Source organism: Cygnus olor, chromosome 2 (genome assembly GCF_009769625.2).
Source record: "Cygnus olor isolate bCygOlo1 chromosome 2, bCygOlo1.pri.v2, whole genome shotgun sequence".
NCBI classification, from domain to species: Eukaryota; Metazoa; Chordata; class Aves; order Anseriformes; family Anatidae; genus Cygnus; species Cygnus olor.
Genome location: NC_049170.1, coordinates 74,654,357 through 74,679,788, shown reverse-complemented (window position 1 = coordinate 74,679,788; position 25,432 = coordinate 74,654,357). Strand labels below are relative to the sequence as shown.

The window sequence follows — 25,432 nt, the reverse complement described above, 5'->3', positions numbered from 1 at the left end:
TGAATTTCTGGATGCTGAGTTGTAATGTATTGTTGGCCTGAGAAGAGACTTTGCCTCCTGCCGTGTTAGTTATAAACAATAGATGTGCACAGGTTTATACAAATTACAAAGTTAGCAGCTACTGCAAACAATTTAAACAGTCCATTTATGTCTGAAGATTCAAGAAGACTGTTCTTGTTCTTAACCATGACCCCATGCTGTCATTTCTACACCACCTAGCTTCATAGCATAGATTTCTTGAATAACTAACTGTGTCTGTGTAGTCACTGCCACTCTTTAAATTCAAAAGGATAATTATATTATCCTTTTTTATGTATCTGCTATCATCCAAGGTGTCTCAGCATAACGTAAAAGAGAATTTTATCTGCTTGGTATTGAATTTGTATCTCCTTTCCATTGGACATTGAATTTGCAGGTAATCTTTTTTATAACATGCATCTAGTGACTAAATTATATCAGCTTAATAAATGATACTTATCTGTGTTAGTAAGACAATGAACAGAAGCTTAATGTAGACTATTTTTTAGCATTTATTTTGCACAAGACTATTTGGTCCTTGCAAATATTTATGCAGCTAAACAAATATGTTTTGACATAGCTTGATAATCTGAGTTGAATCCTAGTTCTATATGTTTCACTGCTAAATTTACCACTGGTTTTCAGCAAGTTTTTTTTTTCTTTTTAATCTTTCTCACTTTTCTCCATCTAATAAATGAATATGCTCCACTTACCTCCTTAATATCTTGGAGATGCAAACAGTGGCTAGATAATATTGATTTTCTGCATTCCATTGTGGAAAACAGAGTTCAGTTTTAATCTTTGGAAGTATTTTCCAAAGACCCCATGAAAAGTGATCTGAGAAAAGTTTGCACCTATAATTACACGTGAAGCTTCAAATTCTGTAAATCATGCTCTGATAAACATAATCATGTTGATTGATTCCTTACTCCATGAACATTAATGGATCAGAGTCTGGTAAAAAATAATAAGAAGCTTGCTTCTGATTTCTGCTTAGTACAAATCAGAAATAAATGGAAGTCAAGGATTTTTAGAAGTCACCATACTGTGATCAAAACATATTATGACAGCTCATGGGCACTGGTGATGACAACAAACATAAATAGCATTCCTTAATGCTTTTCTCCTAAAAATTATTTATAGGTAACCCACTATTAACCAGCAAAGTCAACGTTATAATAAACGTCCTGGATGTCAACGAGTTTCCTCCTGAAATTTCAGTTCCGTATGAGACATCTGTATGTGAAAATGCCAAACCAGGACAGGTATTTCAAATTTGTAATGCTTGCTATTTTTCTTTTTATTTTCTTACTATTTATAGCTATGCAAAATTCTGGGTTTGAAAAATGGCATCGTGTTTACATGATTATTTTACAAATGAAATGCCTGCGATGTAAATATCCACCTTTTGGAATTCTGTTTGTTGACCTTTATGGTCTAGCTACTTTTGTGAACCCTGATTATACAGGCTACAGCCACCCTCTGCTGTGAAGGGAATAGTAGTGTCAGGAGAAAGAAGCCTTTCATTTAAGATATTTAAAGACATGGATAAAACTGCAGTCAAGTGAGTAAACAGAACAGGATGGATTACATATATCTCTGTGTCCTATCCTCAGGAAACCCACAATACCAAAGACAGTCCTCCTGAAAGCTTGTTTTTTACAAGCAGTTTCAAACGTATATATAGAATGAAAACCCTTTTTCAGATTCAGAATAGCACCTTATACCATGAACAGTGCCTATATCAATAGAGCTGGCCCAGGGGCTGTTGGCAAGAGCTCTTCCTACACAAAATTTGCACAACTAAATAACGTTGTGCTGCAAAACGCCAAGGCTTTGCACCTTGCTGCAAGGAATGATGGCTACCATCACACATACTAACAGCTAGGGTGATTTCCAAGACTTGTAACTGTTCAACTACGGGTGTTACTGCCAGCAGTGGAAGGAACATATGCAGCCTGCTGTGTCATCAGTGACTTCTCTTTATATGCATGTAATATTTATTCAGCCCGTATGATTTTCATTGCTTTTATTACAGATGTAATAGTAATCATATAGTATTCCTCTCATCTTCTCTTTATTTTTATTTTTTATTTATTTATTTATTTTATTTTACATGCTTCAACTCCCTCCCAGAAAACTTAAATTAGATTCTAGTTCATCAGATCAAAACCTTTAGTTTTTTATTCAGGCACTGATAATGGAAAGGGCAGTCTTTTACAGGGAAGGCTGCAATAAGCAATGAACTGACAAAAGTTATAAATATTTTGTTACATAAATAATTGCCAAAACTTTTTGGCACAAAAATCTAGATCAATGGTAATCCTACCATGAAACATTCTAACTGCGCTGTCCTCAACTAATATCTAATAGATCCTCATCTACTCTTGAGACTCAAAATTTCCTGTCCTAATACTCCATTCATGCCTGGATGGCGTAGACCTTTCAACCCTCTCCACTTCCTCCCAACCGGAAAAAAAAAAAAAAAAAGGTGCAGCTTTGTGAAGTACTACACCACGTGGTATTCCTAATAATGGTAGTAGCAGTACAAAGTGAGCTGTCTTTAGTTAATATTATCACCTGCAAACAATCAGTCATATTTTGATACAAAGAATGAATATTAAATACTTCCCCTATCATAATAGGGAAAATGCTTCTGATTTCCTTCATATATGCCAAAGGGAGACCTTCTGGGACATCACCAGACTTCCGGAGGCTAGAGCATTCAGACTCCTCACCTCCACCATCCCATTAGAGGAATGAGAGTAATCCAGAAGGATTTCCCTTTCATTGTTTCACCTGAGGTTCACTTTCCACTTCTACAAAACTGTTTCTTTTAGAAGAGTGAACTGACTTCAGAATTAACCTTAATCTGGTTTCAGGTAATACAGACTGTCACTGCAGCAGACAAAGATTTGTCACCAGCTGGGCAAAGGTTTTCCTTCAGACTGTCACCTGAAGCTTCCAACAAACCAAATTTCACAGTCCATGACTACAGAAGTAAGTTGCTTACCCGTATCTCTCTTTCAGAGCAGCAGACTGTGATTATAATGACCATTATGATTACTTTGTATTACAGTCATGCCTGCAGACTAACTTTTTTACGTGACACGTTAGTAGTTGTTAAAGTATTTAGGACACACATAGATATAAATTTAAGTCTTACATTTTTTTTTCTCATCTGTAGGGGCCAGAAATTGTCTGAACATCAAAGTCTGGAATTTCCTTACAGGCCTGCAAAAACACTACTACATGTTTCATTACTCTTTCTGCCAATGCAGGTCTACCATTAAATAAGGCATTAATGCTGCATTGTTTAAATAGTACTGCTTTTCTAACTGATTTCAAAGTATGCAGCTATTGTGCTTTCTGAAGAACACATAGTCCTATAGGAGAATTAGCTCTAAATATGAACACTGCTGCTGCAGTATAACAACATCCTACAACACTCTCAAAAATTGATAGATTTATATGATTAACTTCTCTGATTTTTCTCCCAGTTTTTTATTACTGTTGATCTGTTCTTTATTTTTCAGTTGAATGCTTCCCATAAATAGCAAAGATGACTTTTTTTTTACTGCCATAGAATTCTATAAGCATGTACGCTTCTGAACAGAAACAGCAAAAGAAAAATCTCAGAATATTTTTGTTACTTACTTTTTCCTGATTTTCCTTTCAGTAGAAAAAATCTTTTTTTTTTCCAATTTATAGTCTATATTTTTATACAGAATCCAATACCCAGCATCAGAGTTCCCATATTAATCATGCTATACTATGTCTCTTGACTAAGTGGTACTTTATCTTATCATATAACAACTGATGGTAACAGCTGTCAAAATTACAATGAAAGCATAATGACTAATCATGTCCTTTAAGTGATAAAGTGTCTTGTTTTACTTTACAGGTGGAGGGGGTGTAGGTAACTGTGGTTATGCCTGCATTGGGGCAGGTTTGCTCAATCTCAGGGCAGAAGTGTAGGATGCTATAGAGTTTAAGAAATTCAAAGTCTGACTAGACACTGAATTGGATTCATTTATTTATGTGTTTACTTATTTACATAAAGGGTGCACAAGTGGCCAAATCTCTTAAGTCCTTTTTCAGGTACCTATGTAAGTACTTTATATACTGGTAGTGTTCTTGATGCTTACATTATTATTGTTATAAAGATAAATATCTATAATACATCATAATAAACAGCAGCAAATTTTCATTACCAATTAATTTAAACAAATTTGGAAAGAAATTTTAACACTGAGTCTATCAGTGATTAGGTGATCTTTGAAGAACTGTGATATAAGCTTTTCATTAAAAAAGTTTTACCTTACTTTGCAAAGAAAGAATACCTAAGGCCTCCAATAAAATTCAGTAACATTCCTTTGCTTATTTAACTATATGTTCTAATTACTATTTTAAGAAAAAGTATTTGATTCTTATTATTTAATTTTAATTTGAGAAGATGGTAAGTATGCTTACCATCGAGTATTCCTTTCTTGAGAATTGTTATCTCATCTAAGAAGAGCTAGAAATGAAAAAAAAAATGCATAGGCTACTTATTAAGTCATTTTATCTTACATTTAATATATGACTCAATATTTCTGAAGATGTTAACTTTTGCCAAGGTTAGGAGATATCAAACGAAAGCCAACAAAATAAGCACAGCTATTAATTATGAATACCTTAATGATTAAGAAAGTTCAGGAAAAAAAAAATAAATTTGAAACAGCGGAAAAAATAACTGCCTATTTTCTTTGTTTTTCATAGCTCCTCTGTGTGGATGACAAGTCAAAAATGTTTTCTTTCCAATCTTAGTAGTGACTACAGTCTAAGGACATCATAGATAGCTATGTTTATAGTTTATTAATGAACGAAGAATTTCACTTAATGATTTGTAAATACAGTATGTAATGAAACCAAAATCTTCACATCGCAGATATGAATAGTATTAACTTATTAAACCAGAAATATGTAGATCAGAATTTTTTCAGAGACCAATCAACTAGTTTTCTTGAGACAATTCAATGAATATAAAGCCTTATAATAGAATTAAGTCCTCTTACTTTTTTTTCTTGTAAGATTAGGTCATTATTCTTCTCCTGAAGTGCTTAGTCTAAAAAGTTTGGTTTTAACATCTACTACTTTCTCAAAATGCTGTGGTATTGCAACATCTAACTTTATTTAGTCCAAGCAAGATTAAAATGTTGCTCATCATTGAGTCCCACTGGACTTAAGTGTTTGATAGTGGTGAAGTTTGCTTCCTCTTAATGCTGCACTGCAGTTTCTGTTATTTTCCATTCTCTGATTTGCTGTCCATAGTGTTTTCTTGGAAAACTCAACATGATGCACTGTCTTCTGCCTTTTGTTTACCAAAAAGGTGGAAAGTCTGCTCTGTACACAGTTTAGAAGTGTAATAACAAAACCTCATTTTTGCTACAGGTAGGACACCTCTTAAAAACATAAATACGATAACTTTTAAGTTAGAGATTGTGTACTTGTGTACCTTGTACTAACAAGGCAGGTACTTTGTAAGAGGAATTTGGGGAAACAATCTTGCTTGTCACATTATAGTTAATACTTTTACAAGTAAAGATATCTTAACATTTTTAAACACCTCAAGATGCTCAATATCCAGTGCTATTTGATATTGTTACAATCACGGGTGATGTGAAATTAGAGCAGGTGTAATGTGTTTTTAGTGCACCTAGTGTAATGTATTTGTAGTTTTTAAATAGTGTAGATGATTAAACAGAGAAAGAACAAGCTGAAGATAGAAGTTGGTTTGTTTCAATTTTGAAAAATTTTTATCTTTCAAAATTAAAATTCACTGAACCTGTCATGTCCATGTGCCATGTTTGTTTGACAAAATGGTGACTTCTGAAATAATCATTCTGTCAGTCAAGTGCTTTCTGAATGGTGTCTGATCATAATGCATCTGATCTTGGATATTTAGGATTCCTTCTTATTGTCCTGTTGAATTCAGCGGCCTTAGTTTTTCTACCTAGTGACAAAACTCCAAGCGGGAATGAGAGTCATAGCATAGACAACAAATAACCTTTTCTGAAGATACAGTAAAGCACAGGGGTGAGATGACAAAATAGTTACTGCTGCAGGCTACCTTCATTCAGATCTGACAGATTATCGATTCCTTGCTAATTTTCTTTTCTTTTTGTTTTGAATATAATTATTTTGATCTGCACATCATTTTCATGCTGCTCTGTTTGAATCAAGAAAAGCAGTGATAACTGAATAGCTACTAAGAAGAAGTGACAAAACCTAGGAGCTCTGAACATATTTGTGACTAACTGATGGAAAATGTACTGATTATAAATTACTCAGTTCATTTCTGTACTTATTTTTAATGAGGCAAGAAAGTTGAAGGGGTTTTGTATTTTGTCCAAGTATCTTACTTTCATTTTTTAAGGGAAATGAATTGCTTAATAGAGAGCAAGTGGATCTAAATACACTTGCAATTGAGTCCTTTTGAGCACAGTCCTGGACTTTAAGGAGACAAGGAGGAAAAACTGAAAAACCTTCCTAATTTAATACCTGTAGTGTTTTTATTTATTTATTTATTTGTCTTCTTTCAAATGTTAGCTGTCAAGCTAACAAGTTTAAAAGAAATTAAATATTAGTTGATGCTCTGCACCGATCAGAATATAGTACCATCTGTAATGATAAAATCAGGTAATTACATAAGATCTTGTCATTCACTGAGTTTCAGAAATAAAACAGCTTCCTTCGACTAAAGGTGATACAAACTACAAGGGTGAATTCAGTGCACAGTAAAAATCCTGTAATGTCTGTCTCGTGTTTTACAGACAACACAGCTGGGATTGAAACCAGGAGAAATGGCTACAGTAGGAGGCAGCAAGAGCTGTACTTTCTTCCAGTGGTAATAGAAGATAGCAGTTACCCTGTCCAGAGCAGCACAAACACAATGACTATCCGAGTTTGCAGATGTGATTCCGATGGTACCATCCTGTCCTGCAATGTGGAAGCAATCTTCTTGCCAGTAGGCCTCAGCACAGGAGCACTGATTGCCATCCTGCTGTGTATTGTTATACTTCTAGGTTAGTTCTCATGACACAATTTGAAGTGTGTTATTATGACTCACCTGTGAATTAATTTGTGTTGTCATTAGCTTAATCTGGTGTTTAAAAAAGCCACTGAAAATTGCATGGATGTTTAGGAGAACTTGTGTGCTTCTGCCTTTCTAGGAAAGCATCCCAAAACACTGACCATGAATGTGAATCTGCTAACCCCGACATGTTTCTTAGCACATGAAACGAACCAGCTTTCAGTGGAACCTGAACTGTATTTTTTTCTCTGAAAGAGTTTCACTTAATACTTTTCTTGAAAAGCTGATATTTTTGAAATTACAAAGGTAGAGAAGTCTTACTGACAGTAACTGCAGTAAAGGACTTAGTAAAGGCCTTTATTTAATTCTTAATACCAACTTGAGAAAAAGAAAAGTGATGAAATGAAAGAAGAAAATAATTGTAATCAGACTGTGACTGGCTAGATCGCTGTAAAACTTGACACAAAGATTTTAATTTCAGGTGGGCTTGCCTTCCATAACATGGCATCATCATCTAGATCTACATTATATTTAAATCTCATCTTATTTACAGCATGCCCAAGACAGTCCATACTAGTGTGCATCCTACCTACAGTATAGCTTTAATGACCTGGTAATAAATTCAAGCCAACTTTGTAACATACACAGGCTCACTGTGGGCTACATAATGCAGATTGATTCTTACAGAGGCCTCTTCTTGATACTAATGGGCTTCCTAGATCTCATGCTAATCCTTGTATAGGTTTATTGGATAGGAAAAAGAGCACAGACACTGAGTAGGGTTACATCTTTCCATTTGGATACATATAGTAATTTACCACTTAAGTAAGTACTACAGGATGGAGGTTACATTAGTAGCTTCTAAGTAGCAGTGGGTAAAATTCAGAATTTCTGTTCTGTACAAATTTTATGTTGTGAGAAAAATGTTGTTTGAAATCAGAATGAGAATGGCCAATGTTCATACTTCATGGAATGAGAATTAATAACAAGTACACCCATTCTGAAGAATTCAAAAAATATATATATATATAAAAGCCCTTAGGTCAGTTTTTCTGAAGAAAGGAAACTATCTTGTCTACCACAAGTCCTTGGGATTACTTTTTTTTTTTTTTAATTTTTAATTTTATTTTATTTTATTTCTAGGGGGTTGCTGGATAAAAACAGCTAAGAGTGAGCTTCATAATAATAATAATAATAATAAAGCCATTATGAAAAAAGTTTGGCTTATTTCAAAGTGAAGAGTTAAGTCAATTATAACTCCATCTTAAAGCAGGATTCTCAGGATATCTAAACTCTCTGTTACAGACTCAAGTGTCTAGAAGATCTAAACACAGGTGTAGAAAAGCATTTTATGTTGCCATTCTTATGTCCAGTAATGCCCTAAAAATAAATAAATAAAAAGCTGAAGTAGGACTTTTTTTTTCTCCATCTCAAAGATTCTTTTTTTTTTTTCCTTTAATACTGTTGCTTTATTTATTTATTTATTTATTTATTTATTTATTTCATTTCTGTTCTCTCTTTGATGCATGGAAATTTGGGGATTTTTCTCTGTTATGTTATGGAAGACATTTTAAAAAAAATCCTCTCTGTCTCTCTGAACTGCAATTCCTGTCCAACCCTATTTTTTACATAAAGCAGGTCAGCAGGAAGATTTTGTTATTTCCTTCAGCAGCACAGCAAGCACTAAGGAAAGTTAGATTCATACATCAAACCGCAAATCACTTTTTATTGGCTAGAGCACTGCTATTTTTATAGGAATAGTAGGAGCCTAACTTCTAAGGAAAAAAAAAAAAAATCCTTTTGATTCCTCACAGCTTTCAAGGGAAGATATAATGATATATCATCAGAGTACCAGATTATTTCTGTGCATGTCTTAACTTCAGTTTTCTCTCATTACAGTCATTGTGGTACTATATGTAGCACTACGGAGGCAGAAGAAAAAGGACACCCTGATGACCTCTAAAGAAGACATCAGAGATAATGTTATCCATTATGATGATGAAGGAGGTGGAGAAGAGGACACCCAGGCTTTCGACATTGGTGCCCTAAGGAATCCCAAAGTGATTGAAGATAACAAAATGCGCAGGGACATAAAACCAGACACCTTGTGTTTTCCACGTCAGAGACCACCAGTGGAAGATAACACAGACATAAGAGATTTCATTAATCAAAGGCTGCAGGAAAATGATGTGGATCCAACTGCACCCCCTTATGACTCCTTGGCAACCTATGCTTATGAAGGAAATGGATCTGTTGCAGAGTCTCTCAGCTCCATAGAGTCCCTTACTACAGAGGCAGACCAGGATTATGACTATCTGAGTGACTGGGGACCTCGCTTTAAGATCTTGGCAGACATGTTTGGAGAAGAAGAAAGTTATAACCCTGACAAAGTCACTTAAGAACAAGTACAACGGTGAAATAAAAAGAAAAGTAAACCACCAACAAATTAAAAAGATAAACCCAAGCTTTATAATAGGACAGAACTCCTTTGATTATAAAAGACAGCAAATATTTCCAGCAAGTTACTACATTTATCATACAGTCAGTTTTTGTTTGATCTACAACAGAGAGATAAATCCTGTAATATACAGTTTTTTGTTGTTGTTATTTTGTTACTCTGGAATTACACTGAGACAAGCTCAGGCCTACAAGGTACAGTTTACTGATTGACTTAGAAAGAAGATAGCTTTCTGGCATCACGGTGGAAGAGTGGTAGCTTTTTCGTAATTCCACTAAAGTGCCTATTGAAACTTTTATCATTTAAGTGGTAAAGAGTCTGCTGTTATCGTGTTACAAAACTGAATGGTAAATTGGACATGAACTTTAAGACAAGAAGCAATAGCAACACGCTGACTTCTTTTAGAACAAAAATGGAGACAACTTCCTGGAGTATATCTAATGACTAAAACTAAGGGGGGGAGGAGGAGACGGGGGTGTTCATTGTGTTTGGGGTTTATGTGTTTTTTTGTTTGTTTGTTTTTTAAAGAAGAAAATAGTATGTTGAGGCATCATATTTCTTCTTCCAAAATTTCACAGAGAATTTAAATTTAAAATGCTATTGCTCACTCTGAAGTTGTAAAGCCAAAATTAAAAAGGAAAAGATCGTAGCATACATCAATGAATATTTAAATGTTCATAAAAATATTACATTTTTTTTTCCAGAATAATAAAAGATGAAAGCAGCTACTCCTTTACGTGAAGGAAATTTCCCTTGGCTTTCCCTCTTCTTTTAAAATGAGACTATTATCAGAACATAAAATGAGGAGTTTTATTTCTTTAAGAGTATTGTTGTATTTTTAGTACCAAGTCATTTTTTCCTTGTAATTATCACTAAAGAAGTATTTGTAAAGAACTCCACATCACTTTTCTTTGCAATTAGTTTGTTCTGTAGGTACTATAGGCATACATACTCTATACATATTATAGAGGTAGTTATTTTTTAACTGACCATCCACAACAGTTCACCGTATCATTGTATTCTGGCATCAGACCCTCATCAAATATTTTAGAAAGCATTCTGAGCATGGAAAACATATTAATTCTGTTCTTCATAGAATCACAGAATGGTTTGGGTTGGAAGAAACCTTAAACATCACCCAGTTCCAACCCCCCTACCATGCAGGGCCACCTCCCACTAGACCAGGTTGCCCAAGGCCCCGTCCAACCTGGTCTTGAAGACCTCCAGAGATGGGGCATCCAGAACTTCTCTGGGCAACCTGTTCCAGTGCCTCCAGCAAAGAATTTCCTCCTAACATCTAATCTGAATATCCTCTGTTTTACTTTAAAGCCATTACACCTTGTCCTAATTAAATCTACCCCTTGCTAAAATATTAACAGAAGCAAAATAAAATTAAGACAGTATGCTTGTCCACGCTTCATGTACATATCCATGCAAAAGAAAATATCAGAAGCACAGACATTTGCAAGGCATTATGCATGAAAGAGCTCTTATAAAACTATTTCATGTGGCTTTTTCTGATGATCTAAAGCATACACATTTTGTAAGGCAGTAGTTTATGGTTCCTGAAGTGCAAATATACTTAATTCTCCTTCTAAAACCTACACAGTGCTATACAATCTGCTGAGTTCTATTCCTGATTAACAGCACTGGCAAGGTCAATCTAAGTCTTTCATGAATAAGATGTCTTCCATTCACTTCAGGTCTGCAGCTTATTTTTTGTACCACTGAAGAAGAGCTACCACATATCGTTCTCTCACAAGCCTGATTAACACACCCAAAGTTCCCTATACTCTCGTGGAAATGTAAGGGTATTTCAAACATGTGTAAATGACTCTCCCAATAAGATTTTAAAAGACATATAGCTTAAATAAGATTAGGATCATTTGGTATAATTGGACAAGGCTCCACTAAAACCAGTTGACATAGCTCATACTAGCAGAGTGCTGAGGAAGAGACACTGTATGTGATAACAAGAAATGTTTTTTGTTGGTATTTTTGTTTGTTTGTTTGTTTGCTTGTTTCATTATGTGCAAAGGTATTCTATGTTTCTTGAAAGACAAACTAAGGCAACAAAAGCGCGCTCTCACATGACAGGGAAGAAAACAGATTAGAAAGGGTCGTTGACCAGCGTAACAATTTTGACATTGAAGGTGGTGTTTTTAAATTTTGTGCTTCTTACAGCATAGCAAAGGCAACTTGATACTGCAGAGTAGGCCTAAAACAGAGCTCTGGGAAAAATATATATATATATATATTATATAATATTTTAAATGATATATATATATTTTTTTTTTGCTACAAGTTACAACACAGGCTTGATTCATGCAAAAGTCACTCTTTTGGAGGTACTTTGCAATGCTTCCTCATGTAGCATATGCATACCAATACGTCCTCCCCTGTTGCCACAGCTAAAACAAGCATCTGACACCACTCATTTACGGACGTGCAATCCTGGGGTCAACGTCTGCTTTTTGTAACTGTATTGGTCCTTTACAATTATTTACACTAGTAAAGTCAACATAAGCAAGAGCAGAGTTTGGCTTTCTGACATCACATAGCAGACTTGCTCCTGAGAAAGTTGCAATTCTAGCAGCTACTGGGTGAACATTAAGACTCTCAAAGAGGCTGGCATTTGCTCTGAGCAGGACAGTCAGTATGGAAACCTGACACCCAATATGAGCACACAGAAAACGTGATCTTAATTATGCTATCACACACGATTCAGATACAACAGTGAGTTATATGCTAAATAAATAATAAATTGAATATCAGATGCATATTTTTTGACATTTATGAGCTTTGTAATTGAGATGTTCCTATCACATAATTAATAAACCTCCAGGAAGATTAAAAAAAAAATGAGTATGTAATACAATTATCCTACAGAATCTTAATTAAAATCTAAGACCTTTTTTAAGGAGTAATCAAACAATTTTGACTTAATGGGGGTATTTTTTGTAAACAGCTCTATAGAACTAAGGAAAGTAAGTGCTTTACGTTTACACGTAATCTGAGATCCAAGTAATTTGTGTTTAATTCCACATTCTGTCACTGTCTTTCTAAAGATGCCTGTCAGGTTTTAAGACTTCATTTTTTTAAACAGGAATTGGACAAATACAAAGTTTACAAGATTTAAAATATGTCAAGGCATCTGAGATGACATGAAGTCAATGGGATTAAGGAACCCCAGTACATTTGTAAATTCTATCAAGTAAGTACTCGTGTTTGTAAGCACTATATCTTTGAAAAATCCCTACAAAGATCTGCACAATCCAGATCTTACAGTAGATGTCTGTCTTTGTCTGGACTGTGGAAAAAGCCATAAACCTCCACATTGTATGAGTGACAGGAAGCTACTTATGATACTGCTCAAAAGGCACTAAAGTGGTAGAATCAAGAGAAATACTTTTCATTTAAATTTCCAAAGTTAAGATACTGGTGCACAAACATCTGACATCATCTTAAATGTCTCAACCGTGCCCGTCCAAAACACAAAACATTCTGTAAAATGCCTTTAGCCTGTGAAGGCTTTGAGACACTGCACTGGCAGAGACAAATCCGTGATTTAAGTTAAACCATTATGATATGATTAGCACAGCTGAAATACAAGTCTAATTGGAAAGCATTCAGCTAAGAAGAGAAGTATTTAGAGAAATCTAGCTGATAAGTTTACATTGCAGACACACAGAACTGCAGAAAAATGTATAACTGAACCTCTGAAAGGAATTTCAGGGAAGAAAGAAAATATCTTCTGTGCCCTCCCAAGAGACACCTGAAAATGCTGCTACTTAGAAAAGTTCAGAAAATTTCACTGTGTGATCAGAACATAAAAGAATTCAAAAAATTGGATTTAAGAGTGCTACATCTCAAAGCTGAAGATGCTGTTATTCTTGAAATGCAGATTTGCAATATTGTCAGTGAATCAGATAGCAAAGACTTGGAAAGCAATGTGGCACAAAGATCCGTTTGAATATTTTATACTTCTCTGATTTTTACTTTTATTTTATAAATTTGCTTTAAATTTTGCTGCTCAGAAATAAAATCATAGTTACTGAAGATCTACTCTGAGTTATGAAAGCAGAGTTCATTATGGAGCAAAGGGCAATAAACAACTCAATGGATTACGGAAAATACTGTTCTAGACACCACCTTGCAAATGTTTTTACCTTAAGCATAAGATGTTCGTATACTGATAAACACAACTGATCTTTCACAATAGTGAAAAATAAAGTTCGTAAAACTGCATTGCTATGAAAAACCTCTATTAAGTGAATACAAAAAGAAAATATATTAATACTCTGGGTTGCTGGTATTTTGTATGACACTAGTATCCAGGAATACTGGTGGGCAGCAAGTTGACCATGAGCCAAAAATGTGCCCCTGTGGCAGTGAAGGCTAACAGCAGCCTGGGCTGTATTAGGAAGAGTGTTGCCAGCAGGCCAAGGGAGGCAATCCTTGCCCTCTGCTCAGCCCTGGTGAGGCAACATCTGGGGTGCTGGGCCCATGCCTGGGCTTCTTCGTACAAAACAGACATGGACTTTCTGGAGCAAATCCAGCAAAGGGCCACAAAGATGACTAAGGGATTGGAGCATCTGACATACAAGGAGGTACTGAGAGCTGCAACTGTTGAGCCTGGGGAAGAGAAGGCTCAAGGGGATCTTGTATCAATGTGCATATATACCTGATGGATGGAAGTAAAGAAGAGGGAGCCTGAGTCTTCTCAGTAGTGCCCAGCGACAGGACAAGAGGCAATGCGTATAACTTGTAATACAAGAAATTCCATTAAAACATGAGTAAAAGAAGTTTTTTTTTTTTCTTTTGTTGTTGTTGTTGTTGTGTTTTACTGCTGTCATGATCGCCAGCACTGTATTGTGTTTCCCATAGAAGTTCTGTTGCATTCATCTTTGGAGATATTCAAAACCCAGCTGAATACAGCCCTTGTTTAAATGGTCCTGGTCCAAGCAGGGAGGTTGAACTAGTTAACCTCAGCGTTTCTGTGATTCTGTGACTTGTGCTAAAAACTCTCCTGTGTACTTAGGCTCTAAACCTCCAGACAGGTCAATGGGATCCTAATTATGGATGCATAATAACTATGATTTGTTTTAGAGAGTTGAAGTAGGATTAGGGGAATACTGTAGCAATCTTTTAAACTGTTTGAAATGTGGACAGACTGGAAAGGGATAAATTGTTTACTGTCCCTTCCAGTAGAAGAACTAAGGGGCATTGCATGAAACTAGAAGTCAGTACGAAAATAAACTGTGGTGGTTCTTTATACAATAAGTAGGTAAGGTAGTCATGGATGCTCAGAATTTACATAGGTTGAAAAAGAGACTGGACAAATTCCCGAAAAACAAATCATTTGTATGTTGCTTAATACAGAGCAATCACATTTAGCTCAGGAAATTCCTGAATAGCAACTGATTAGCATTTGGGGGAGTCATATAACTTGGTCTGTTCCTACACGTTTTGCTAGGATATCAGCTTACGGCCACTGCTAGCTAAAGATACTAACCCAGTTTGATCGATATTACTTTCTTATTACTACTTAGACTGTAAATTTAATTGATCCTCAAATCACCATGCCATCAGTTCTAATTTACTAAATTGCATAGATAAAGCCAGTTCCCTTTTCATTACATATCATACATGCAAATTTTATGATTCCCATCAGATTTTACCCGTTGTAATTGCTTTATTTACTTCAGTTCTGCCTACTTTTATATTGTCCTGATGCATTTTTGTCTTTAACGTGGACACTATAATAACAGTGACAATGAGTCAGCTTGGCTCAGTCTGTATTTAAAATATACATATTATTTCATTACTGGGTAAAGATGATACCCTCTACAATACGTCATCTTTGGCATGCCTTTCACTTCCTTAGCTGTCCTGGTTACCTTCCTGTGTCCTCTGAACATATGAAGGAGAAGGAGAATGTAATGACTGCCTGGCTAGATGAGTGGCTGTGTTAGTCCAGTATTCAGGAGTGCAGCTTACTACTCTCCTGAGGTGTGTTGTGCTCTTACAGATGATTTATTGTTCTCACATGTTGAATATTATGCATTTACTAGTCAAAAGCGTGCTTTTCTATTATATGCCTCTGTCAGAAAGCATAATTCAAGAAGCATAAACTAAGCTCTTTCTTTCTTCAAAGCTATAAAGATGTGGGGAGGAAATGGAATCATAGTAGGGGAGAACAAAAATAAATATGCCTTAATAAAATGTCTTATATTGTTTGGCAACATTTCTGCACTAAATAACTAGGTTTTTATTTGTACTTGGAGTTTATTTTTTCTCAGTAGTTAATGAACTCAGGGCAATACACTCAATATTATTCAGAATGCTCCTGTTGCCTTCAACCCCTGCTGCTTTAGCCGCTTCAGGTTACTTTGAAGTTTGATCTTTATCCCCCTATGTGTTTATTACTCTTCTAGTTCTGGTCTAGCTGTGTATCTGATTACAGCTGAGCTTTCATGGTAGAAACACCTGACCAAGAAATACAAGACTCAACTGTACAGGCACAGAATTCTAGGTTTGGTTGAAGAGATTTTTCAGAATGAACAAACATCAGCTCAATGTTCTGCAAACTGACATCAGCAGAAATCATACTATAAACTTCATATGTAAGTTATCCTAAGTATTAATCACAAAATAAAAATCTTTAGCATATTTTCTGCAATTCTTCTACAGTATGTAACACACACCAGCTTTCTGCTAAGGGAAGGAGATGCAGAGAGAGACCATGGAGTTATCCCCTCTTTTTTTTTTTTTTTTTTCCTATTTGTATTTTCCTATTTGTGTATTCCTTTGCACATATATAAAAAAGAAGGTAATATTTTGTAGCTTGATTTTATTTTTTAGTCTTAAAATATGACAAATATATTCCATGAAACTAGGGGAGATTTGGCAATGACAAATGGAATAAATAGAAATGCTTCAAATGGAGTACAGCAAGATGTTATGTCTCAGTTCTTAAAAGTAGAAATTTGAGGATGGAAATTCAGTTAGTCTTTTTTCAAGTTTGATGAATTTACCTTAGCAATGAATGATCTTAGTAATCCTGTGCCACAATTGGTAAATGCTTTATTTTACTTTCTCTGACTAATTTTTATTATTGTAATTACAATGACTTGAATTAAGTTATTCCAGATCACGTACTTTAGTTGTCATGCTTGGCCTAGATGATGTGACTGAAAGCACCTAACATCATATGCAGTCCAGAGAGCATGGTAAGTAAATACAAAAAGTGATTTAATGGAACTATCTTCTGACCAGGGATATTCAATGACAGATATTGAGGACAGGGATTTGTGTGAATTGTTGCCTATGCTGGAAGACAGTGCTTTGCAGCCCAAGCTGACAAGAGTTGTCTGAATACTCTCTTGATGGTTATGGAGAAAAGAAAGTCCTGGCAGGGTTAGGATTTGATGAAGTAGCACATTAATTTGACATCTCCTTGAGGTAATTGCTTTAGAAAACTATTGTCATAAACAGAATTAAAGCCTCACTTTGAACACTAAGCAGTGGAGGAAGCTTAAGTATCCACAAAAAGCTAAATGGGACCATTCTTCCCATTGAAATGGTCTATAAAGGAATGTAGGGCAGAACAGTCTCCCTAGAAATAGCACACCACTTCTGATCTGTAATTCAGAGACTGTTCATGCATTTACACTAAAGCATTGCAGGATTAAATCCTTAACAGAATAACATGAAACAGATAGCTGGAAAAAAAAAAAAAAAAAAAAAAAAAAAAAAAAGAAGAAGAGAAAAGAAGTTGTGAGCCATGACTGGTTTCTCTGTATTGTTAAAAGTTTCTGAGCTGAACCAGTCTCTACCATGCTTATTACTTTCTCTGGATTCAGGAATTCAGAAATCTGCCTTCTTTTCTGCATATGACAGAGCCTCCATTGTGGGTTGGCCCCAGTGAGCGGCTAAGCACTACACAGCCACTCACTCAGTCTCTAGCTACATGGTTATGGGGGACAGAATAGGAAGAGCAAAAGTCAAAAAAAAGATAAAACAGTTTAATAAGTGAAGGAAAAAGGAAGAAAAAAAAAACCAGCACCACCACCACCAAATGATGCATTCGTCACCTCCTACAAGTAGACCAATGCCCAGCCAGTCTCCAAGTAATGGCTAGCTACCCAAAAAAACCCTTCCCCTCAGTTCTATTTCTGAACACAATGTCATATGGCATGGAATATCTCTTTGGTCAGCTGGGGTCAGCTGTCCTGGCTGTGTCCCCACTCAGACTACTGGGTGGCACTCCCAGACTACTCACTGCAAGGGCAGAGCAGGAAACAGAAAGTTTTGATGCAGTGCAAGCCCTGTTCAGCATTATGCAGAACACTGTTGTATAATCAACACTGATTTGGTCACAGATCCAAAACACAGCACCATCACAGCCAGACACAATATAGCCTCCCTAGGGTGCAACGAAGAAGTAATCTCAAACCTTCCCACAGGTTGCCCACAGCTGATTTATGTGTAGTTCAGGCTGCACTCTGAGGAGTACTCTTCTTCCTAAGACACTGTGACAGGCTCTTGGTGGAGACGTTGTCCATAGGTCTTCTTTACTTAACCAAGAGATTTTTCCTATGGAAAATTTTCTGATAAAATAGAAAGGCAGCAGCAGAACAAAGCAGGATTTAGTGTAATCCTGAAAATCCTCTCTCACTCCATGGCTCTTCCAGTTTACCTTTGCCCAACTTTCTCAGCCTGGACAGTGCTCAGTAACACACTCACATCCTGCAACAATTTAGACAGAAATCCTCCCTTTCCTAAATTGACAATGGCAATATCATGTTTAATAGGCCTACAGTATCACACAGGCTGCTAAAGTCACTTGCTGGAATCAACCAAAACAAATGAAAAAAATAACCTTACTAAATGACAAGAAACTCTCTTCCTCCCTATGCAATAGCACAGCAGTTAAAGCATGCACAAAAATTTTAAGAGCCCCACTTTACTACCCTCCAAAGGTTAAAGCAAAGCAAATAAGCACCTTGTCTCTCCCAAGAGCATATTGAGACCACTAAAGTGCTCTTCACACCACCTGCTGAAGCTATTAAAAAAAAAAAAGGGTAAAAGAGCAATCATTTTTAAAAATATGCAAAGTAAGCAGTTCCCTCCTGCAATGCTCAGACACTAAGAGACAAGACACTAAGAGACAGAGAAGGAAATTTCAGAAAAAAGTATATATATGTTTATGAAAAATCCATGGCAAAAGAGTGAGCATTTTTTTATTTAGATATCAGAACACATTCCACAAATCTGACAGGGCATATGGATGTGCTAGCTTACTACTTAATATTACAAAGATACAAATATTTTTGAACAATAGAGCATAGTATTTTTTTTTCCAATTACATAATTTTATCACATGATAAAATGCACAGGAACAGAAAATACACTTTCAACAGGAAATATATTTTAAAAAAAAAAAAAAGAATTTACTCAAACATGGCTTTAAAGAATTTCAGTAAGTTTTAGTGTGACACATGACAAACAAAAGTGAAGAGAAGCCACTGAAATCAGTGCAGTACAGCATCTGAAAAACTTTTTTTTTTTTTAAATCAGTCAACATCTTTCAAGTTAAATTCCATGAAAAACAGAAAAATGTAAGAAATTTTTTTAAGATACTGCCTAACTAGACAATAGATTCTCTTTTTCTAATGCCAGTTTTCTTTAATAAAACCTAGTTTTTCTTCTTTTTGAAATCAGGCTGGTACATTTAGGAATACACAGGAAATAACTTTACTCATCTAGATCTGGTGGTGTCTCATTTCCCTTACATTTTTTGTATTTATATTGTTTTGTTGATTTTTCCCCCAGTCAGTCATCATAAAGTTATAAAAAAACAACAGTGTATTCAATCAAATTATGTAACATTTTAATTCTAAGTTATTAAGTTTTAAAATCAAATGTTGAGCATTTTTAGCTAATAATGAAAACTGGCTGAAGTATTTTTTTTGTTTTTTATTTTTTACTGAGCAATACCTTTCAATACACTGATTTCTAAAGATCTCAAGGAACGTAAAGAAATTATTTCATCATTACTCTGCTATTTTGTTTAGGATTAATCATTCCAGTATAAAGACTTGGAATGAGATTGCTTTGTTTGCTAAGAGGGTGCAAAATCAACCATTCAGTGGTGGAGACGGACTCTGTCCAAAGCATAACTATGCTGCTCTGTGAAAATGTGGTGAAAGGGAATAAGAAGAAATTTGGCAAGGCTCCAAAGCCCTTGCTGGTTTAAAGCCTCTGTTAGCACCACAAAGAAATCTGTCACCATATATTTTCACACAAGCCAGGCACAACACCTCTTCTGGCCTACAACATGTGGCTGGCTGAGCCAACATAATTGACTGAAAAATGGTCATACAGCTAAGAAATTATGCTAATGCCATACAAATGGGTTGGAAAATAAACACAAATATCAGACTAAGGGATAGCTAGTTTCACTTTCGAGACCTCCTCTCTAAAATAATTTGCACTTCTACAGAAAATCTGCCAATGTATAATTTAGGTACCAACATTTTTTTTCGATTTTCAGAAGTGATATGTCATCATTCCTGAAGGAAATGTCCACTAATATACTGAATTGCTATTATGTTATTCCATTCTGAAGTATACATGAGATTACTCATGTGCTGGTACTCTTGATCTCTTAAGGGATCTGTCTTGGATATAGACTCTACAACAACTAATTTCTTGTCTGTCCTCTAACTCACATTTTTGCAACAGTCTGTTAAATTACCCAGAATAGACCTGCAATCATTACAAATCTTGATGCACGTTCAATATGCATTATTCTTTATGATTATATATAATAACAATTTTGTAGTGTAGGATGCACATAGTAGCACCCAGAGCCACTGAGATTTTCTTTTGCTATGCATGTATCGGGCTTCCCCCTCTTGCTTGATATATGCTCGACATGAGGGGAAGAATATTTGCAGATATTTCAATTGTTCTGAGAAATAAATGAAGACGACTTTGTTAGAGGGAAGAAAGGCAAGCAGAACACAAATACACGCACAGACTATAAATCTCAAAAACGCTATCTACTGATCAGCAATCTATCTTTTGTCTTTGATAGAGGTCACATTTTAAAGATGAAATATACAAAATATTATGTAGCAGAGGATAACGAATTGATGATTGTGCTGGATCTGTTTAGGATGGAGTTAATTTTCCCCATGACAGCCTCTATACTGCTGTGTTCTGCACTTGTAGCTAGAACAGCATTGGTATCACACCAGCGTTGTGTCTATTGCTGAGCAATGCTGGCACAGCACCAACTAGTATGGGACAAAAAAAAAAAAATACACTGATAACTGCTTGGAAGACTGAGAATTCTGATTATTATTCCGATTAATATGGGTTGGGAGTTAGCGGGTAGGGCAAGTGGGCTATGGAAGACAGATGTCTACCATTTATGTCTACATGTCCTATTTGAGCATCAGTCACTTGGTAAAAAGTTTATATTAGCATTAATAAGAAAAATATAAGGAATGATGCACAACTTCTCATCTCTACCAGGATAACAACATAAGACTGAGATGACCACCATGATCAGCTTCTTGCTTTAAGTGGTATATGGCCAAATTACATTCCTGGAAAAGCTCACATTCTGCTGTACAAATATTTTATGGCTCAGGCAATGTTCATATTTGTCAGCAATCTGGTTTCAGAAAATGGCATTATACTGGCTGATGACTACCAAGCGAAGAAGTACAAAGCATGGGAATTTCATCAGCTTTCTCAAAATGGCTGCATAATACATGATAGATATATCAATCTATACAGCTTCCAAATTCCAGTATTTTAAACAAAAATAATATTTTGTTTTTAAACAACAGAACATTTAGGTTTCAGAGGAACTTAACTTTAAATTTTGACGCAATTTTTGGCTCACTTCACTGTGTTTTGTTGTGAAATTTTCCATTATAGTAAAAGACAAGAGGTCTGCTGGTCATTCATATATATTTCTCTAAATTTTATTCATTTACGTTTCTTTTTAAGTTTATCCCCTGACAAGTGTGAATACTACGAAGTAATTATATAGAAACCTGAAATATATATTCTTTTCATTTAAGACAAATTTGTACTGAAAAGACATTGAACAGCTGTGGGGGAGTTCTCTGATACCACTTTGCATAAAAATCCCATTTGTGGTATGTACAGAGAATTGAAATGTAATAAGGATGACTACAGTGTCTGGATGCTTTGTAATCAATGTAACAGAAAAAAACACATGAGAATGTAAACAGCATAGCATACTACTCAAAAGAAGAAATACTACTAAGCAGCAGTGCTGTTCTCCATGCTCTGCACACACCTTAGGACCACAGGATAAAAGTGGTTTGTTTTTTTTTTTTTTTTTTCTATGCCATGATTCAGTTCCTCCCAGCCACAGTGTGAAGAAAGTAAGAATCTAAAGGATCTACTGATCTGTTTGGGGATCAGAAGATAATGTTGGAAATACCTATTGAAAGCCAATTAACTTTCCTCATTGTGAGAGAGTGCAATCAGGTATGTACTGTCATTGCTTTGTCTGGTCATTTCTAAAAGACTGCAGTGGTAGGCCTTCCACCATCCTGACATGGCATTCCTAAAATATAGCTGGGAAAGGAAGAAACAAAGTGGAATAACTATAATAACAAAAATAATAAAAACAAAACAAAACAAAACACCACTGACCTGTTTAGTTGTTGCAATGGCTCATGCAACCCTCTTAGAGCTTGGTTCTTTGCTGCCCTCACGTGGCTGGTAGATTCAGGAGTCCTCTCGAGCAGGTAGAAAAAGGGCCTTGGTTTGTTCAAGCAACGAACCAGTACACTTTTGCTACAGTACATTCACATTTGGAGTATCTCGTGGGGTTCAGTTACAACAGGTACTCTTTAATAAGCAGACAATAGCAGGTAATATTAGGGATTGCTATTTGACCTACTAGTTCATTCTATTTTTAAGGTGAATATTTACCTGACATAATATACATGCCTGCTCATTTTTCATGCATTTTCATCATAAAAATAATCTTAGATGTTGCCAGTTAATCCTAAAGTAGCAGTTTAATTGCTACCAGCAGATTTCCTTATGTAAATTAAGAAATGAGATCCCAAAATGGCAATTTAACTACAACTATTTTTTAAAACGTTAATAGATTGCAGACACAAAGGCTGAAATCCATGTTACCTTAATTTCAACAGTGAAATTCTCATGAACTCCAGAAGGGTCAAGATGCCATTTTAATTCAAACTGAAATTTAAAAAGAACAAATACAACCAGTGCTAAACTCCATATAAGTACAATTTTTAAAACTGTTCACTCTGCAACCCACTCATATTTCCTATTAAGTACTTGCTATATAGTCTGCAACAACAATCCACTGACACCATCTATTGCCTCCATTTCTCAACAAATCAAAGGTTTGCCAGCATTTGTTCTTGCTGTAGGCGGTCAGGTACTTACTTGTCTTGAGCTTTTAAAATACTGTTATGAAAAAGGACAATTATTCAAAAAATATGGATATATTTAAGAAAGCTTTATGGGGTTTATTCTAGTTGCATAATCAATAGTCATATACTAGCATCAGAGATAATGATGCTTTTTATAATGAAGTCACTTCAGCCTGCTCAAAACTTGACAGAAACAAGAATATAATGGCCTGGCAATCAAATACCAGCTAATGAGAAATCAACAGGCTCTGAACCTTTTCAGAATTATGAGAGACTGTAAAGTGAGACTAGAATCCCACCAAAGCAGCACCATATGATGCATATTAACACTGTGGAGGACTTCTCAAACATAAATTACTAGCAAGTACCTGACAATGGCTCTCCACAGTTCCTGTATTTAGTATAATGTTTCTCTTGCTAAGTGTTCACGACTATATTAAGAGCAATGCCCTGAATTCAACTATGACAAAAGTGCTGATCGCTCCAAATCAGTAAGAGTTATGACTGCTTATTTATGAGCTGAATTTAAATGCATGATTGTCAGGGAGGTCTTGACAAGGAAGAAATTTCTTCATGATAGCAAAAGAATTCCCTTAACCACTGCAGGAAACATAGTGGGAGTACTGCAAGACTGCTGTACATCACGGAACAGAGTTACATATCATCTTACAGAACTGCGGGGTTCATAACTTGTCTGTAGCTCTGATTTCTTGTTAGGGTAAAGCTTATTGCTCACAGTGGGACCAGTCTCTTCGAAGAGTCCTATGCAGTTGCACACAAAAATGAAGCAGACAAGCACATCAACTTTCAACAGCAGTCCTGCTCAACAACCTTGCTGCACTTGCATCTCAATAGGGCAGGAATTAGGCACCAAGGGATCCAGAAGTTTCTGGTATCCCTAGGTACATATTCATTTTTGGAAATACTGTACACCATAAGGTTTTCAGAATAGTTGCATTTTTATTTTATTTTTTTTCATAAAATGAAATCACACATTCAAATATAAACATTTCTTACAGAACAGAAACTGTAAGCTTTAGCTAGCACTTCTTTATGCCAAACCTGCTTTTCAAAATGTTGAGAGAACCACCTCTGACATCAGTTTAATCTAATAACAATGCACAGAAATATTTTTAGGTTCACAAAGTTTTCATGAAACATGATTCATTATTACTTAATGATAGAAAATACAACTGTTCATGTTGTATTTTGTCTCATGTATCTGATTTTTTTTTTCTTTTATTAGTAATGCCACATGATCCAACACAGAGTTTTAATGTCAAGAGCACTTTGAGTTAGAATAGATTTTCTTTTCAGACATCGAGAACACAGACTTTCAGTTATATACCATAATGTGATGGATGAATTTCCTCTATAATATTTTAATCTGAGTAGACTCAGGTTTCCAGGGTTATGTTAGGAGTCCTAAGAAAAAATTTTAATAATTTGGAAAAGAGTAAAATAGTTTCTTATATAGGAAAGAAAAAAAAAAAAGAAGAAGAAAAAAAGGAGGAATAGAGTACTTCTAAGAGATATCCTCTATACACCAAATCCGCAAATCCAAGGCAGCACCCATCTCCCCACACTTTTTTTTTTTTGCCACAGTTTTGTCAAGTATATTTTATAAAATTAAGTGAATCAACATGTGAAAACCTTTTAAATGTCTTTAATCGTTATTTTGACATACTGAAATAATTACATTTATTGAGTGCTATAAAATGGATATAGACTCTTAAAAATGTTTGTTCTTTAGTATGCTTATGCACGGAAACTAAATTTCATTGTAATATTCATATTTCTTCTGTGGGAATTAACAAATTACAAGAAAAATAATCAGAATATTTCTACTATCAATATTGCTAATATATAATATTTTTAATAATAAGAAAATTTATATCATTTAGCTTGCACCTTAAACTTAGTATTTTATAAAAATGAATCTCAAACAGCAATGTGCCCCTGCAGAATAGTTTATCACTGTTGCTTTACGAGCAACAAGGAAAATATATCCTGTGATTTTGAATAAAAGCAAGAAGTTTAATACAGATAATGCTGACAACTATTTTCTAAATTAATGACAAAGACAGTGAAACTATTTCACAGAATCACAGAATCGTCTAGGTTGGAAGAGACCTCCAAGATCATCTAGTCCAACCTCTGTCCTAACACAAACAAGACCTTCACTAAACCATATCACTAAGAACTACATCTAAACGTCTTTTAAAGACCTCCAGGGATGGCGACTCAACCACTTCCTTGGGTAGTCCATTCCAATGCCTAACAACCCTTTCAGTAAAGAAGTTCTTCCTAATATCCAACTTAAACCTCCCCTGGAGCAACTTGAGTCCATTCCCCCTCGTCCTGTCACCAGGCACGTGGGAGAATAGACCAACCCCCACCTCGCTACAGCCTCCT

At 35.3% G+C, this 25,432-nt stretch overlaps 1 protein-coding gene and 1 long non-coding RNA gene across 5 annotated transcripts in view; one reads left to right on the top strand and one right to left on the bottom strand.

The window, feature by feature from the left end:
- Nucleotides 1-10,561, top strand: part of CDH12 (cadherin 12) — a 542,156-nt gene extending 531,595 nt beyond the window's left edge. For all 4 annotated transcript variants that reach the window (XM_040548890.1, XM_040548889.1, XM_040548887.1 and 1 more), the window contains 4 exons: nt 1,162-1,283; nt 2,901-3,018; nt 6,834-7,085; nt 8,993-10,561. In XM_040548890.1, the coding sequence (XP_040404824.1) occupies nt 1,162-1,283; nt 2,901-3,018; nt 6,834-7,085; nt 8,993-9,492 (992 nt within the window). In that variant the 3' untranslated portion in view covers nt 9,493-10,561. The remainder of the gene's footprint in view (nt 1-1,161; nt 1,284-2,900; nt 3,019-6,833; nt 7,086-8,992) is intronic.
- The window catches only part of LOC121065791, a 47,749-nt gene that overhangs the window by 6,323 nt on the left and 15,994 nt on the right, over nt 1-25,432 (bottom strand). The window contains exons 3-4 of the long non-coding RNA XR_005817311.1: nt 22,260-22,457; nt 4,492-4,537 (exon numbers count right to left, since the gene is read on the bottom strand). This is a non-coding gene — a long non-coding RNA (uncharacterized LOC121065791). The remainder of the gene's footprint in view (nt 1-4,491; nt 4,538-22,259; nt 22,458-25,432) is intronic.